We start from the raw sequence: 14839 nt of genomic DNA on the forward strand, positions 1-14839 counted from the left end.
CCCCGCCCCACGCCCCTGCAGAGGGAGGAAAGCCCGCAGTCTTCGGCGGCGACAGGGGCCGGCTCTCCAGCCTCCCCTCAGTCTGAGCCCGCCCACTCCCCCGCTCCGACCTGCTCCATCCGAGAAGGAACCCCGAGGACAACGGCTGAAAGTCCCCTCGGGCCACGCCCACCTCCGTTCCGGGATGTGGCTCCGCCCCAAGCCCCGCCCCGAGTTCGCGCGCTACTGCAGCCGGAGCTCGGTCCCGCTTCTCTGGGTGGCCTTGGCTCTTGCCTACTGCCTGCTTTAACCCTAGTGACGGCGCTTTATTAGATCCAAAGACCTTTGTCAGTTATTCTGCTTCGCTTCCCCCCCCAAACTCCAGCCCCAAAGAGGATTTAAAGAGAGCAGTTTGAAACAGGAGGAGGTTGTAGTGCTAAGCAGAGGACTGAGCACGGATAAAGTGGCCCACTGCACCTGGGGACAAAACCCGAGGGAAAGGGGATCACGCTCAATTTCAGAATTAGGAAAGGATAAGAAGAAATTTTTTATTTTTTAAGTATTCCCTTTCCGGAACAATTATCTTCCCTATTTCCACGACCCTTAAATTCAGATTTCAGTAATTCTTGCTTGAACAATCAATCGGGAGCAACCACCTGGTCTTCCCAGCTCTGTTAACTCCCTCATGTGGCTCCAGCAAACCCGCTGTGAAAACCTAAAGAACACCTGGGGACATAAGTCAGTGGTGGAGCTTGCCAGAGGCCCTGAGTTTGATCCCCACCACAGCGCCAAAGGAAATGTGTGTGTATGTGGTCTGGGTAATGAACCCAGGGGCCCTCTACCACCAAGCTACATCCCCCCTCCCTTCCCACTGTCTTTCTTTCTCTCTTAATTTTGAGACAGGGTCTAAGTTGCCAAGGCTGTCCCTGAACTTGTGATCTTCCTGCCTCAGCCTTCTATATCTCTGAGATTAGATTACAAATGCATGCCACCAGATTCTCAAAGAGAAAAATTCTTAATGTGGTTTGAAAGCTCTTCCAAAGCAGGACTGTCTCTTCATCCTCAGTGTCTTCTCTCATTACTTTTACAAAAGAGCCCAAACTCAAACTGCTTTAATTTACTACAGTTCACTTTGCAGCTGGCAATTAATCCTCCCCAAAATCCCCTCTCACATTCAGTGAGGTCCCAGGTAAAGTTTCTGTTTTTTTTTTTTTTTTTTCAGTTAAGTTTTCCCTTAAAATCCTGCTACATTGTCCAACAAAGTATGCCTCTTGTATGTAACATACTCCTACTACTTAATGGTATACTAAAGTACTCTATTAATCATAAAGAATAAAATATTGAGGATAAAGGATTAGATGAACCAATATTCAAAAAAATCTACTTTCCTTCGGAGGCTCATTGGGGGTTAAGACGTAAGGAAATCTGTTAACATAAGTAGACTTCAGTTCCAGTCCCAGACTCCATGAAGGTTGATCAAGTTAGAGCCAATAAGAAGTGCAGGGAGGGGCTGGGGTTGTGGCTCAGAGGTAGAGTGCTCACTTAGCTTGTGTGAGGCACTGGGTTCAATCCTCAGCACCACATAAAAATAAAGATGTTGTGTCCATGTATAACTAAAAAATAAATATTAAGGGCTGGGATGTGGCTCAAGCCATAGCGCGCTCGCCTGGCATGCGTGCGGCCGGGGTTCGATCCTCAGCACCACATACAAACAAAGATGTTGTGTCTGCCGAAAACTAATAAATAAGTATAAAAATATATATATATATATTAAAAAAAAGAAGTGAAGGGAGGGTCATCATGGACTATACTCTTACAAAATAACCCACAAATGCAGATGGTTTCCCTCCCTAAAAGGCCAGTTAGGCCACCTGATCTCTATAAGGCCATTAAATGCACATGTTCTTGGGGATACTAAAACTCTGTCTCAAGAGGAGTCTAGAAGACACCTAGACATATAAAGAAATAAAATAGATCTGATTTCTTTCTTTTTTGGTCCTGGGGATTGAATTCAGGGGCACTTAACCACAGAATCACATTCCCAGTCTGTTTAAATATTTTGTTTAGAGACAGGGCTTCACTAAGTTGCTTAGGGCTTCACTAAGTTGCTTAGGGCCTCGCTAAATTGCTGAGGCTGGCTTTGAACTCATGATCCTCCTGCACCAGTCTCCCAAACTGCTAGGATTACAAGTATGTACCACCATACCTGGAATAGATTTGATTTCTACTATTAGAACCTTAGGCTAATCAGTTAATGATCACTTTTGAGGGCTCAGAAACATTTGAAAGGGGTGAGGCATAGAAAAGATTTAGTGGAAGAAGATAACAGCACATAGAAGAAACAAATCTTCAGGGTCCGGGAAAGAATCACCAGAACAGGAGTATCACTTGGTGCTTCAGTGTACTTTCTTACTAAATCCTCATAACACAGGATAAAGTAGATTATTTTATAATGAAACTTTTTTTTCAGCACTGAGGACTGAATCCACAGACGTCTTACCACTGAGCTACATCCTCAATCCTTTTAAACATTTTTAAAAATATTGAGACAGGGTCTTGCTAAATTGTGGAGGCTGCCTTTTAACTTACTATCCTCCTGTCTCAGATTCTGGAGTCATTGGGTTTACAAGAGAGAGCCATGGTGCCTGATATATAACAAAATATTTTTATAATTATAGTTACCATTTTTGAGCACTTACTATATGCTCACTTTTCTTGAACAATCTCACAACCCTAATACATTTAAAGGAGAGAAGTTAAACCTGTTCTAAGACAAACAGGTTTTAAGCAGTATAACCTGGATTTAAATCCAAATCTGTTTTCATTCCTAACCACTGTACTACACAGACTTTTATTGTTATCTTAGCCTGAAGGAAGTTATAATTTGGTTAAGGCCCGAAGCTAATAAATAGCAGACCTGGGGTTTCACTCTATGCCTCCATGCTTTCCAAACCTACACACTTTAGACTCTATGGTCACTTAAGTAGGTGAGAATTTCAGGAGGCCAGAGCAATCTCCAGTGAGAGAATCACGAAGAATATTCAGACTATTTCATAACTTTGCCTTCCAGGGACTCTACTATATATACAAGGTCTCAGGCAAACCAGTAATTTACTTTTCACTATTCCTGAGCAGTCCACATCCTAGGGAACTCAAATTGAGCCAGAAATCACCTGATACTGAACTTTATTTATTCTGACCACCTGAAACATTGTCCACCCTGCTGGGAAACAATGTTCAGGAGTGTCCCTGTCTATAGCAGACAAGAGACATGCCAAAATAAACAATGCACCTAGGACTCAATAACAGCCTGGGAGGACAGGTTTTTGTGGCTGCTAGTCAACTGCCCAATCAGTTGTCTTCTTTCTTTTCAACTCTAAATGGGTGTTGATTCTTCGGTGGTTGTACTCTCAGACCAGTAACTGACTCTGGTATCCATAGCCTTGATTACTAAGTAACAAATGTTTCCCAGTGTCTATGATAATCCAATTGCCTTTAATGGCCATGACCAAAATATGGGATGAGGGTGGAGTAGGTCAGAAATTTACTTGGGGATTTCCAGTAAACAGCAAACAAGGTCTGATAAACTGGTTCCAACAGAGAAACCCTACAAAGTATGATTGGGGTTGCCCCAGAAACATTTTCCTAAGAGCTATTTGTGCTACACAACCAGTGCTGGGCAAGAAGGGGCTTGCTCCCTAGAGAACTCATGCCACCCACTTTGACTTCTCAATGTACACCCTACTTGTTCGGAGCCCATGGGGCTGCTGCTTCCCAAAGCTGGTAAAGCAAAAGAGTTTCCCACCATCCAGCAGTATTCTTCTCTTGGCTTTCTATGAGACTCCAAGGAGGGCTGAAGAGAGCAAGTAAGGTCAGAGAAGCAGAGAAAACAAAGCTTAACTACCTGGTCTTCTCTGCTATTCTAGTTTCAGCCACCTGGGGGCCCCTGGCTCCAGAAAATCAGGCACCTGGCCCTGGCTTTGCTCCCAGGGAAGGCGAAGGGTTGGGAAGCCCATGCCCAGCAAGCCTGGGGGCAGCTCTGTGTCCCCAGCACCTGAGGGTTGGCGAGTGCACCACAGAGTCTCAGGTTTCAGGGGGGATGGCAGTTGCCTGTCTAAAGGCTTCTCTGTTCCTTGGAATTGTACACAGTGTCTCTTGTGGCTTTTCCTCCTCCCTCCTTTTTTCCTGTTGACTCTCCCCATCCGGCTCTATGAATCACTAGACTCCACAGGAAAGCAGCAGATGTTGACTTTACATCTTGCAAGCCAATGCCAGCTCCCTCCTGTGGAGTGGGGAATAGGCAGGAAGGTGAGAGAGTGGGGGAATGGAGGAGGATAACACTCATCCTTTCCAGGACAAAGGGTTCTGGAAGGAGAGAGACCTAGGAGAAAAATTCTTTTGTTTGGTGGTGATAGGTGGGAGGAACAGAGACCCCAGTATTGGCTGTGGAACCGGGATCCTGAGGAATAGGGAAGCACTGGGTGGGAGTGTTGCTAGTTCTTGTGCCAGCCTTTTTTTTTTTTTTTTTTTGAGGTAAAGCTTCATCTCTTGCCAGCAACATTCTCAGGACTCAAAAGTCAAGTCAAGCTGCAGGTCTGGGGAGTTAGTCCAGAAGCATCTTCTTGTCCCCTCTGAGCCTCCAAACCTCTCCTCTGACGCAAGTCTCTTGAAGAAGCTGCCAGGCAAGACTTTCTAGAGCCTTATTTTACATTCATTGCTCCAGCTTCTCTCCTCTTTTTTCTTCCTCGGGGATTTTCTTACGTGCAAAGAAGCCAAGCTGTAGAGGAAAAGATAAGAGGCATTGCCAGATGCCCTTACTGGGGACCTTGCCAATAGCCCTCAGACTTATCTGAGGTTTTCACTTTTGCTCTGCTTCCAAAAACGGGATTCAATTTTATTTTAATTGGCTTAGTTTAATCCAACCAACATTTGTGGAGTACAGTGAAGATCTGGGCATTAAACCTACAGCCTGTTTAGCTGCCCAGTACAAATCCTATTCTCCCTGTTATAGTCTCGGATCCCTCAGCTGGTGGGCATCACGTTCCCCACTAAGCAGTGCTTACCTTCCACAGACAGAAGACAAGGAGAGCAAGCAGGAGCAGCCCTCCCAGGGCACTGCCAATGAGGATCCACAGGGAGATGAGGACAGGGTGGGTCTGAATCACCTCCAGGAGGCTCTATGTGAGGGGAAGAGTTGGTTTTTACATGTGCCCTTTAACCCCACCAGCCACCCCCCCACATTATAACAATGCCAGCCTCAAAATAGAATAAGGAGATTCTTTCTACTCAAAGGAGAAAAATTGAGATAGGAATGGAGGCAGTGGAACCCTAGAATCCTCATTTATCATTCCTGACTAAAAGGTCACAAGTGTTCTATCCCACTGGGGATTGAACTCAGGGCCTGGTGCATGCGAAGCCAGCACTCTACCAATTGAGCTACATTCCCATCCCCCATCACCATTATTTTCAAATCTGTCAAACTCAGTCTCTAGTCTTACCTCACTCCAACGGGACGCTTCAGTTAGCTGTAGGACACTGCCTTCCTCAGTTCCCAGCTCAAAGGTACTGACCACTATCACAGACTTGAACTTGGCCTGTGGAACAAGGGGATGGGAAGGCATTTAAAGTGAGCCATCATCAGGTGGTGTGGTGCAAGAACAATGTCCAGCCTGAGTGGTACAACTCCAGGGCCCTTGAGACCAGAAGAGGTTGGAGGCCAATGGGAAAAGAGAGGAAGGGAAACAGAGAGAAGCCTCTGGACCTTCAAATGTGCTATTATCTGAAATGCATCCTACTCTCCTTTCATTCACCCCTCTGGGAATTAGGAAAGTGTCTCCTCCTAACCATGGAATTATGGTTTTGATGAATTCTGATATATTTCTCAACAAGTCTTCATGTGTTGAAATTCAATCCCTGTTGTAAGATTAAGAGGAAAGAAACTTTATCCATCTGTGGTTTTTAGAGATGGGCCCTTTGGGATATGACTAAGATTAAAGTCATTAGGATGGAGCCCCTCTTGAATTGAATCCCAGTGGCTTTATAAAAAGAGAGACCAGATGACATGTTTGTATGCTCCTGTCATGATGTGACATAGCCAAGAGGGAGCTCACGAGAGCTGAGCACATGCCAGTCACATGTCCCTAAACCTAACATACCTGGTGTTTACTTATCTTTTTCCACTGAACTATAAGACCCTTGAGGTTGAGGTCTGTGTTTCACTAACCATTGTGTCTCCAGTGCCTAGTGCCTACCACAGTGCCAAGAGTGTAGCAGTTTCTTAATAAATCTTTGTTAAGAATAAATAAAAGAGTGAAAAAAATATCAAAGAAGGATAAAGTGAGAACCAGACTTGGAGATATGTGGTTTGATAGACTTCCTCCAAACTTATACCTACATCCCTGGGATCTGGTATTATTCAAAGTAGGTGGTATATAGAAATATACAGGAGCTAGGGTTGTGGCTCAGTGGTAGAGCACTTGCCTTGCAAACGTGAGGCACTGGGTTCAATTCTCAGCACCACATAAAAATAAATGAATAAAATAAAAGTCTGCCAACAACTAAATAAATAAATAAATAAATAAAATATACAATATAAAAAACTTCTAGTGCTACATAGCTATTTATAATTAAGATGTCATTTCTGGGGCATGGGGTTGTGGCTCAGTGGTAGAGAACTCGCCTCACACGTGTGACACCATGGGTTTGTTTGATCCTCAGCACCACATATAAATAAATAAATAAATAAAGGTATTGTGTCAACTACAACATATATATATATATATATATATATATATATATATATATAAAATCTTACTTCCTACCCCCCAAATACAAGTCCTACATGTAAAAATAATTATTTTATCCATTCATTTAACAAAAATGTAGTAAGTACCTACAATGAGTTAGGCATGATGATAAATGTTGGGGACATTATCCTCAGTGTTGACTGACCTAATACCAATCTTTTACATAATAAGTATTCAATGGATTATTAACTGATGAAGTTTAGGTGTCCTATAAATGTTGATTGATTATTAATACAGCACTAAAAGATGATAAAGGAAAATAGAAAAATAATAACTAGGTTTACTGAGTGTTCAGCGTCCAGCTCACTATTTTTTTTATTTACAAAAACTCCATAAAATAGACACTATCCCATTTTACTTTAAAGATCAGTAAAAAGAAGCTCATGGTCAAATAGCTAGTAATAGGCAACAGTAAAACTTGAACATGGTTCTGTCGACCTCCAAAACTTATAATAATGTCATAGATAGGAGTAGAAAGGGAGACTAATAGGAAAGGGAAGTATTACCCTCCGGAAAAATTCATTGTGAACCAGCCTCAGTAGTCCAACAGAGACCTCGGTCCCCTTTGCCAGCTGCCCAAGGTGGCACCTCACAACTTGACACCAAGTATTGCTGACATTCTACCAGAAAAGAAAGACAGATCAGGGTCCCGGAGGAGAAAGAACCCCTCTTCCCACATATACCACCCACGCATGCGTGAGCGCACTCACACACACACACTCACACACACACACACACACATACACACACACACACACCTCCATCACAGGTAACTGACTCTATTTGTACTCCTGTTCTGGTTACTCTCTTGTGACTCATACCAGCCTGTTTGTGTGCCGAAGCTCCTCTGGATGCACAGGGGGGCCTGGGGGCTTGGTCAGGTTCTGCACTGTGCAGCTTGCCTGCAGAGGAAGATTCACCCTCAAAGACCTGCTGCTGAGGGAGGCCAGGTGGAGCAGGGTACTTCCCACATTCTTATGATCTTTCTATGTAAAACCCCTTTCTTTCCTCTCAAAGGAGCCACACATGTAAAAGAAATGTCCCCAGGAAGTAGAGCTCTGAGGGTGCTGGGCCAACAGACAGGGAGCTGGTATGGTATCCAGCTTCAGTGAGTCCATCAGCTCCAGATGACAGGATTCCGCATGCTCCAGCCCAGACTCACATTATCAGTGATGACTTGAGATAGTGACAGGAAGTAATTGCCTCCCTGGGCTACAGCTGGAAGAAGAGCTGAGATGATGAGGCCACTGACCACATAACAGCCAAGGTTCTGAACCTGAGAGGAAGATTGTAAACAAGAAGAGGTGGGAGACACCATTAAAATCCAAGAGAGTCTCTGCCCGTCCTTTTCCCACAGTTTCCCTTTCCCACAGTTATTGTCCTCCCCACTCCCATGCCCCTGTCATGGCAAGGCCCCTCCAGCTTCTCACCCTAAGAGTAGTTTTGAATTCAGGGCCAGGACCCACTGGGAGGGTCCTATAGGGGTGAACCTCATAGCGGTGCAGGGTGGACTCACTGTGTGGACAAGTCAGGAGATACAAGGTCACCGCCAAGACAGGCACAGGGGCACATGATCAGCACACAGGCATGGATTCAGAGAAATAGGGCCAGCACATGGATAAAGTGATGGGGGTACGTGGAGAATAAATAAATGAAACATGACATAGATGCGAAACAAATTTTATAGCCACATCCCATATCCCCTCATCCCAGGGGAAATGCAAAGTCTTATACCTAGAAAAGTAAGATGCTTAAAAGAGAAATTTCCTTATGGGTGAGAGCGAGGACAAAAAGAATGAGTAGCCCCAAGGGTTTGTGTTTCTGGGAACACTGAAGCATGTGGAAGGAGAGGGAAGAAACATGAGTCTGGCATAGGAACTGAGTCCCAGCTAGGACTGGGCCATACCTAGAGAATAGGAGATGAGGCTCATACTGGATGTAGGCAGAGGTCTGGGCTGTGTTATCTTGAAGGGTCCCATTTGTTTCCAGGCTACTGCTGTAGGGTCAGAGGGGGGAGGAAGGGCTCACATCCCAATCCCTCCTCAGATATCCCTCCATGCTAGTAGAAGAGTCGGGGCTGTTCCTCTCCCCAACCCCCAACTCAATGCCAAAAGAAGAGAGCTGGAAAGAAGTTCCCTTTGTTCTCACCTACTGGCATTCAACCTCACCAAGACCTGGCTCAGGAGTGAGGAGCAGCTAAACTCAAACTCAAGCAGAAAGGTCACCTGGGGGCAGGGGACATTGTTAAGGTACATTCTTCTTCATAGAACAACAGCGGAGGACCAGGAATCCTTGTGTACCTCCTTCCCTGACTTCCCAGGCCCCACAGATTACAGTCTCTGTTTTTCCTGAACCCCTTCCTCAGCCTGGGCCCCAACTCACCTTGGCTCCAGTCTGGAAGACAGGATGCCCCACACTGCAGAGCCGGGCATTAGGGAAAGGAGCTGCACATTCCACCTTTACTGAGCTGTCCCTCTGAGGGCAGAGGAATAGGGGTAGAGGCTGGGGCTGGGCCTGCAACTGTTCCCCTACCCACAGCCTCCCTCTTGCCACTAACCACTGAACATTTCTCCAGAGCACCTCGCAGTCAAAGCCAATACCCCAATCTTCTTCCTCCTCCTTTCTCCCCTCCTCCCCTAACCCCTTTCTCCAAAGGCACCTGAGTAGTGAGACTGGCTAGGTGGAGGTTTCTAGAAAAGCTGAGACTCAGGCTAGTGTTGTAGGCATTTTCCTTCCTGTTTTCCAAAGTTGCTGATACCAGCACTTTCCTCCGGCCACCTCGAACCACAAATGGGGCCTTCCTGGGAGTGGTAGATAAGGGAGAGACCAGGAATTGAAGGAGCACCAAAATCTCACTTCTGTTATCCTTGTAAGAAACAAATCCCCAACTCCCTTTGAGTTCCTCCCCGTCTTTCTCAGATCACCCTGGTTTGCCCAGCTCATGTCTATCAACCTGGAGCCTCTGACGTCCATGTTAGCTTGAAGCACCAGGTCTGTGATGCATTCATTGTCAGAGCCACAGTCTTTGGAGAAGGGGACCTGGAAGAGAGAAAAGGTCCTCAGGGATGAGAGGAAGGCGGGAAGAAAGGCATGTTCTTCGGGGAAAGCAGAAAGAGAAGAATGAACATACTTCCATTAGGGAGGTCTATGTCAGCTTTCAGCATGAAAACCTCACGTTCCCCCTCCCCTTTCTCTTGAATTCACTGGGCGAGCAGTGTTGAGACCCAAGGGTAGGGCAGGGCTTGGCACTGCTAACCAATTTTCGTATAGAGGTGGGTGCACCTTCATCCAGCACAGGCCCTGGCTTTGTGGTGTTGTCCAAGGCAAAGGTCACAGTCAAGGACACTGGCCGGAGATAATCTGATGCATCCTGAAGGAAACCAGAGTTAAGGATCATGGGAGCCAGCGTTAGGTATGAAACCCAGGCCCATGAAAGAATATGATGATTATAGTGATCATTCAGGAAGCACTTTCTGTGTGCTGGGTACTATCTTGAGGTTTCACCAATGCTATTTTTGTTTTGTTTTGTTTTGTTTTTGCAGTGCTAGGGCTTAAACCCAAGGTCGTGATAGTACTGGGTTCTACCACTGAGCTATATCCTTAGGCCCTTATCAATACTCTTAAATTTGATTTTAATACAACTCATATGATATAGTTATTATTATCACCACTCTGCAGACAAGAAAACTGAGATTTGGAAGAGAGTGGCTTGCCAGAATTCTTGGTAGTAAATGGCAGAGGAATCAAACACAGATTAACCTGATCCCAGAGCCTGAATTGTCTTACTTTCCCTGTTTCAGCTTTCTTCTGATCCACTTGAAATTCCTCCTCTGACCCAGTCTTTTCCTAGCTCTAAGGCATTAATGCAAAGTAGTTCCTGCCCCTTTCTCACCAACACATGAAAGTGCAGCTGCTCACAAGTGACATTCCCCACGCTGAGCTGGAGCTGCCGAGGGGGCATCCTCTGACCAGAGCCATCAAATGCTGCACGTGCCCCTACCATCCACTCATCTATTGATGCTGTGAAGTGCACATCTAAATGAGAAAGACAAAAGTGAGGGTAAAGAGGAGTTCAGAGACCAAGGCAGGCAAGGGTTGAAGTTTGCACTCACAGAATTGGTGATCCCAGCGTCCAGGTGTGCGGGAGGTCACTTGGAAGCAAAGGGCTGCAGTCAAGCATGCTGCCTCCTGGCCTCGCCGCCCACAGTCCCTCTGGACCACACTGATGGCAGGTGGGGTCACCTCCAGTGATGGAGCCAAGTAGACAATGGGCCGGGAGCTAGGAACAGGGTAGATACAAAATTCCAGAAAGAGGAGGTAAGCCCTTTAAGAAGTGCCACCCAGCGTTTGCCTCCCCCTCATTGAAATAAAAATGAGGGGCTGGATGCACAGTGTCACCCTTCCCTGAACTCTATGACAGAAGTATAGAGTTCTATACTTCTATTCAATTCAATAAGCACTAATGGTGCTTAAATCTTTACGTGGATGATCCCATGTGATCCTTACAATAAACCAAAAAGGCAGGCAGCATGCTTATAAACTAGGAATGGAGGCACAAAAAAAAGTTGTTCCAGAAACCCAAATCTAAGCCCTTTATCTTAGCAGATGTGCTGTGCTGTCCACTGCTACCTGAGTTGGGGCTCCTCACCTGAGCAGGATGGCTGCCCCCTGAGCACCCACAGCCACATCTACTAGATCATCTCCATCCAGATCTAGTCGGCCATCCACACTTCGGCCAAAGTAGCTAAGGGCCTGTGGCATGGTGACAGCAGCAATTCTCTAAGAGAAAGAGAGGGAGAAAGATTGAGGCAGGGACTCATATATCTGGTTTCTCAATCCTCCTGCCAAGTTCCTTCCTGTCCAATAGGGGAATAAGAGAAACTTGACTGTGTTTAGGAGTCCCTTGGTCCAGAAACCTGCATCCCACTGCACTACCTCACTGTTTTACCTACTGATTAAGCACTTGTTTGGTTTGAGACTCAAGCAAGGAGACTACAGATAAGCAAAGAGCATACCTCCCTCGTGCTTATACCACTGTATCCCTGCTCATCTGGGCATTTCTGACCTGGGCAGGATGGGGCCTGACTCCTCTCTGGGTTCCATGGTACAGGTATAGTGCTCCCTGGTGCCCATCCTCCAGGGGTGCCCCTACAGCCACATCACCAAATCCATCTTGGTTCAGATCAGGAAGAGCACCCATGGCAAAGCCAAACCGAGCATCCTGGGGAGGTTCTGGCTGAAGTATTCCTTGGAGTGTTAGCAAAGTCTGCTGGTGGAGGTGAGAACAAGATAGAAGATAAAAATCCGGTTGCCCCAACCTCTCAGCAAACCCATCCATTCCCCAACCCTGACAAATCCCAGGGAGTCCCAGCAAGTCTCACCTGGCCCACCAGATACACATAAACACGTCCTGTCTCCTTGTTCTGGGGTCCCAGGAACATGGGGGCAGCCACAAGTAAAATATCAGTTGTCCCATCCCTATCTGTATCCAATGGGCAAAGCTCACTGCCAAAGTATGAACCAATCTGGAGAGTGGTAGGTAGTGATGACCCCAGAAAAAAGAGAGTGTGGATAAATGGACTCAGTGGGATGTACTCACCAGTCTGCCAATCTGGCTCTTATATTCCTGCATTCTGATAATCAGAATTTGGAGACGTTTTTTTTTTTTCAGTAGTGGGGATTGAATTCTAGGGCCTTATGCATGCTAGGCAAGCACTCTACCACTGAGCCACATCCCTAGCCTAGCATAGAATTTCTGGGCCTCTCTCCTGCCCTATCTCATTCTTTCCCATCAGTCTGGAAGTCCCTGAAGATCCAAGGGCCCCACCCTTACTTGACACTCTACCTGCTCCCCCTGGAGGCTCTGGGCGACCCTCACGGCCCCATCTTTCTTAAGTTGGAAGGCGATGACTTTTCCTCGATGTCTAAACCTAGGAGCCCCTGAGAGAAAGAGGCGGCGTCCACCCCGCAAAAGCATGGAGGAAACAGAGTAACCTAGAAGCAGGTAAGGCATCAGAGGTAGAAGGGAAAGAAGATGAGATCAGGGTGGGGACTCCCTAAGGGCACAAGAGGAGGCCCCAAGGGAACCAGAAAGAGACCGGGGGAAGCTACATGAATTAAGAGGGTGCACCTCATACCCCACACTAGGAACGCATTCCTTCCTCCCACTCTCCCATTCCTGCAACCTCCTGCTACTCACCCAGGTAGGCTGCATGGTTCTGCAGGGCAGAGGGAAACTCATCTTCCAGGGCTGTTCGTGGGGGGAAAAGTCGATGACCTTCTTCAAGCCATAGCACTGAGCCTCCCCAGTCATAGGCCCCCACCATCCCAAAGAGAATCCCATCCTGTGGGGTTAGAACCAGAAGGGGTCACTGAAAAGACAGCGGGGAATAAGGAGTAAATAAAAAGAGAATCACTACAGGTCTGCTATAGTCACTTAGAAAGGCACTGAGGCTCAGCATGGAGGCTGGTTAGAGCGGGAGTCTAGAAGGGACAAGGGTTGAAGTTGTCTGAATCAGTAGCTGGAAGGAGTCATTGAGGAGGTCAGAGGCTGGGAGATGTCATGCAGGGGTCAGAGTCTGTCCAACCTTTAGTCGATGAGTGGAGAAACCAATCTGAGACATTTCCAGCCCAAAGGAACTTTCATTTTCTCCATGAGACCCTTGGACATGAGAAAACATCAATGCACTATCAAGGTAAGACAATTCTCTCTTTGACCTACTGAATTTACTCTAGAACCCCAACTATATTCCAGAATTCCCCCTATTCTTTCCTTCATTTCTCCAGGGTAATCATTACCCTCAAGGCCAAAAATTCGGTCTCCTAGGGCATCTACAATGTCAGTCAGTGCAGCCTCATCAGTAACATTGAAGAAGAATCGCTCATCAGGATCACTGGCAATAGCTCGAATTTCCCGTAGGAAAGAGCTGGGATCTCGCTGACGCCGAAGGTAGTGACCAAGAACCTGAGGTCAGGAGATCAAGATGGCATCTATTAGATGTGTGGAGTGAAGTGTTAGAGCTCATAGAGAACATAGTCAACTAAAGTGAAGGAAGGGAAATGTGGCTGAAGTCCAGGAAGTAGATAATACCCCATTTTCTTCAAGTTCCTGGTCCTCAGAGTCTTCCCCTGCCAACCCTTCTAGATCCAGAGTCAATTCTCACCGCAATCCCATAGCGTGTCACTCTTCCAGCCTCACAGGCCTTTAGTGCTGCTGGAAGCTCCTCTCCATCATGTGATTCTCCATCAGTGACAACCACCAGTAGCCTGGCAGCCTCTGGTCGGCCTCCCCGGGATTGACTGAACCCTTCTGTGCTAAGAAGAGGGAGAAAAGAATGAAGTATGATCAGATATACCATACATACAGGATTTAACAATGTCAGCAGCTCACTGAGATCAATCATCTTGCCTTTTAGGCCATTTCCCAAAAGTAGTATTGGGATTAGCATACACTTAGAACTCAAATGTACAAATGCCATAGAATATACATTCAGTTCAAATAAAGCACAAAATTTATCCAAAATATTGCATTTGGGAAGAGAAATATTAAGGAAATGCAGAATAAAGAATGGTTGTAATCCCAGTGGCTCAGGAGGCTGAGGCAGGAGGATCACAAGTTCAAGGTCAGCCTCAGCAATTTAGTAAAGCCCTAAGCAATTTACTGAGACCCTGTCTCAAAAAGAGGGCTGGAATGTGGCTCAGTGGTTGAGTGACCCTGGGTTCAATCCCTGGTACCAGAAAAAAAAAAAAAAACGAAGAAGAAGAAGAAGGAGAAGGAGAAGGAGAAGAAGAAGAAAGAAGGAGAAGGAAGAGGAGGAGGGGGGAGGGAGGAGGGGGAGGAGGGGAGGAGGGGAGGGGGAGGGTGGAGGATGGGAAAGGCAGCGGAGCACAACAGACACTAGGATGGCAATTTGTAAATCAATGGATGTGTAACTGATGTGATTCTGCAATCTGTGTATGGGGTGAAGGTGGAGTTCATAACCCACTTGAATCAAAGTGTCGAATATGATATGTCAAGAAATTTGTAATGTTTTGAACAACCCACAATAAAAAAT

General features: G+C 46.2%; 1 protein-coding gene across 3 annotated transcripts in view; it reads right to left on the reverse strand.

The window, feature by feature from the left end:
* Positions 1–3148: 3148 nt before the first annotated feature.
* The window catches only part of Itga10 (integrin subunit alpha 10), a 16427-nt gene continuing 4736 nt past the window's right edge, over positions 3149–14839 (reverse strand). Inside the window, exons 8-30 of one of the 3 annotated variants that reach the window (XM_048813903.1) lie at positions 13949–14099; positions 13584–13749; positions 13373–13446; positions 12985–13129; positions 12631–12779; positions 12167–12310; positions 11851–12051; positions 11434–11564; positions 10898–11064; positions 10678–10820; positions 10042–10155; positions 9739–9824; positions 9445–9586; positions 9168–9260; positions 8934–9010; positions 8692–8781; positions 8216–8300; positions 7948–8061; positions 7607–7687; positions 7292–7405; positions 5478–5573; positions 5043–5156; positions 3149–4756 (exon numbers count right to left, since the gene is read on the reverse strand). In XM_048813903.1, the coding sequence (XP_048669860.1) occupies positions 4691–4756; positions 5043–5156; positions 5478–5573; positions 7292–7405; positions 7607–7687; positions 7948–8061; positions 8216–8300; positions 8692–8781; positions 8934–9010; positions 9168–9260; positions 9445–9586; positions 9739–9824; positions 10042–10155; positions 10678–10820; positions 10898–11064; positions 11434–11564; positions 11851–12051; positions 12167–12310; positions 12631–12779; positions 12985–13129; positions 13373–13446; positions 13584–13749; positions 13949–14099 (2743 nt within the window). In that variant the 3' untranslated portion in view covers positions 3149–4690. Of the gene's footprint in view, positions 4757–5042; positions 5157–5477; positions 5574–7291; positions 7406–7606; positions 7688–7947; positions 8062–8215; positions 8301–8691; positions 8782–8933; positions 9011–9167; positions 9261–9444; positions 9587–9738; positions 9825–10041; positions 10156–10677; positions 10821–10897; positions 11065–11433; positions 11565–11850; positions 12055–12166; positions 12311–12630; positions 12780–12984; positions 13130–13372; positions 13447–13583; positions 13750–13948; positions 14100–14839 lie in introns of all 3 variants that reach the window. The other 2 variants (XM_048813902.1, XM_015507070.2) reach the window with 2 other exon arrangements.

The sequence above is a fragment of the Marmota marmota genome, unplaced genomic scaffold, assembly GCF_001458135.2.
Source record: "Marmota marmota marmota unplaced genomic scaffold, marMar, whole genome shotgun sequence".
NCBI lineage: Eukaryota > Metazoa > Chordata > Mammalia > Rodentia > Sciuridae > Marmota > Marmota marmota.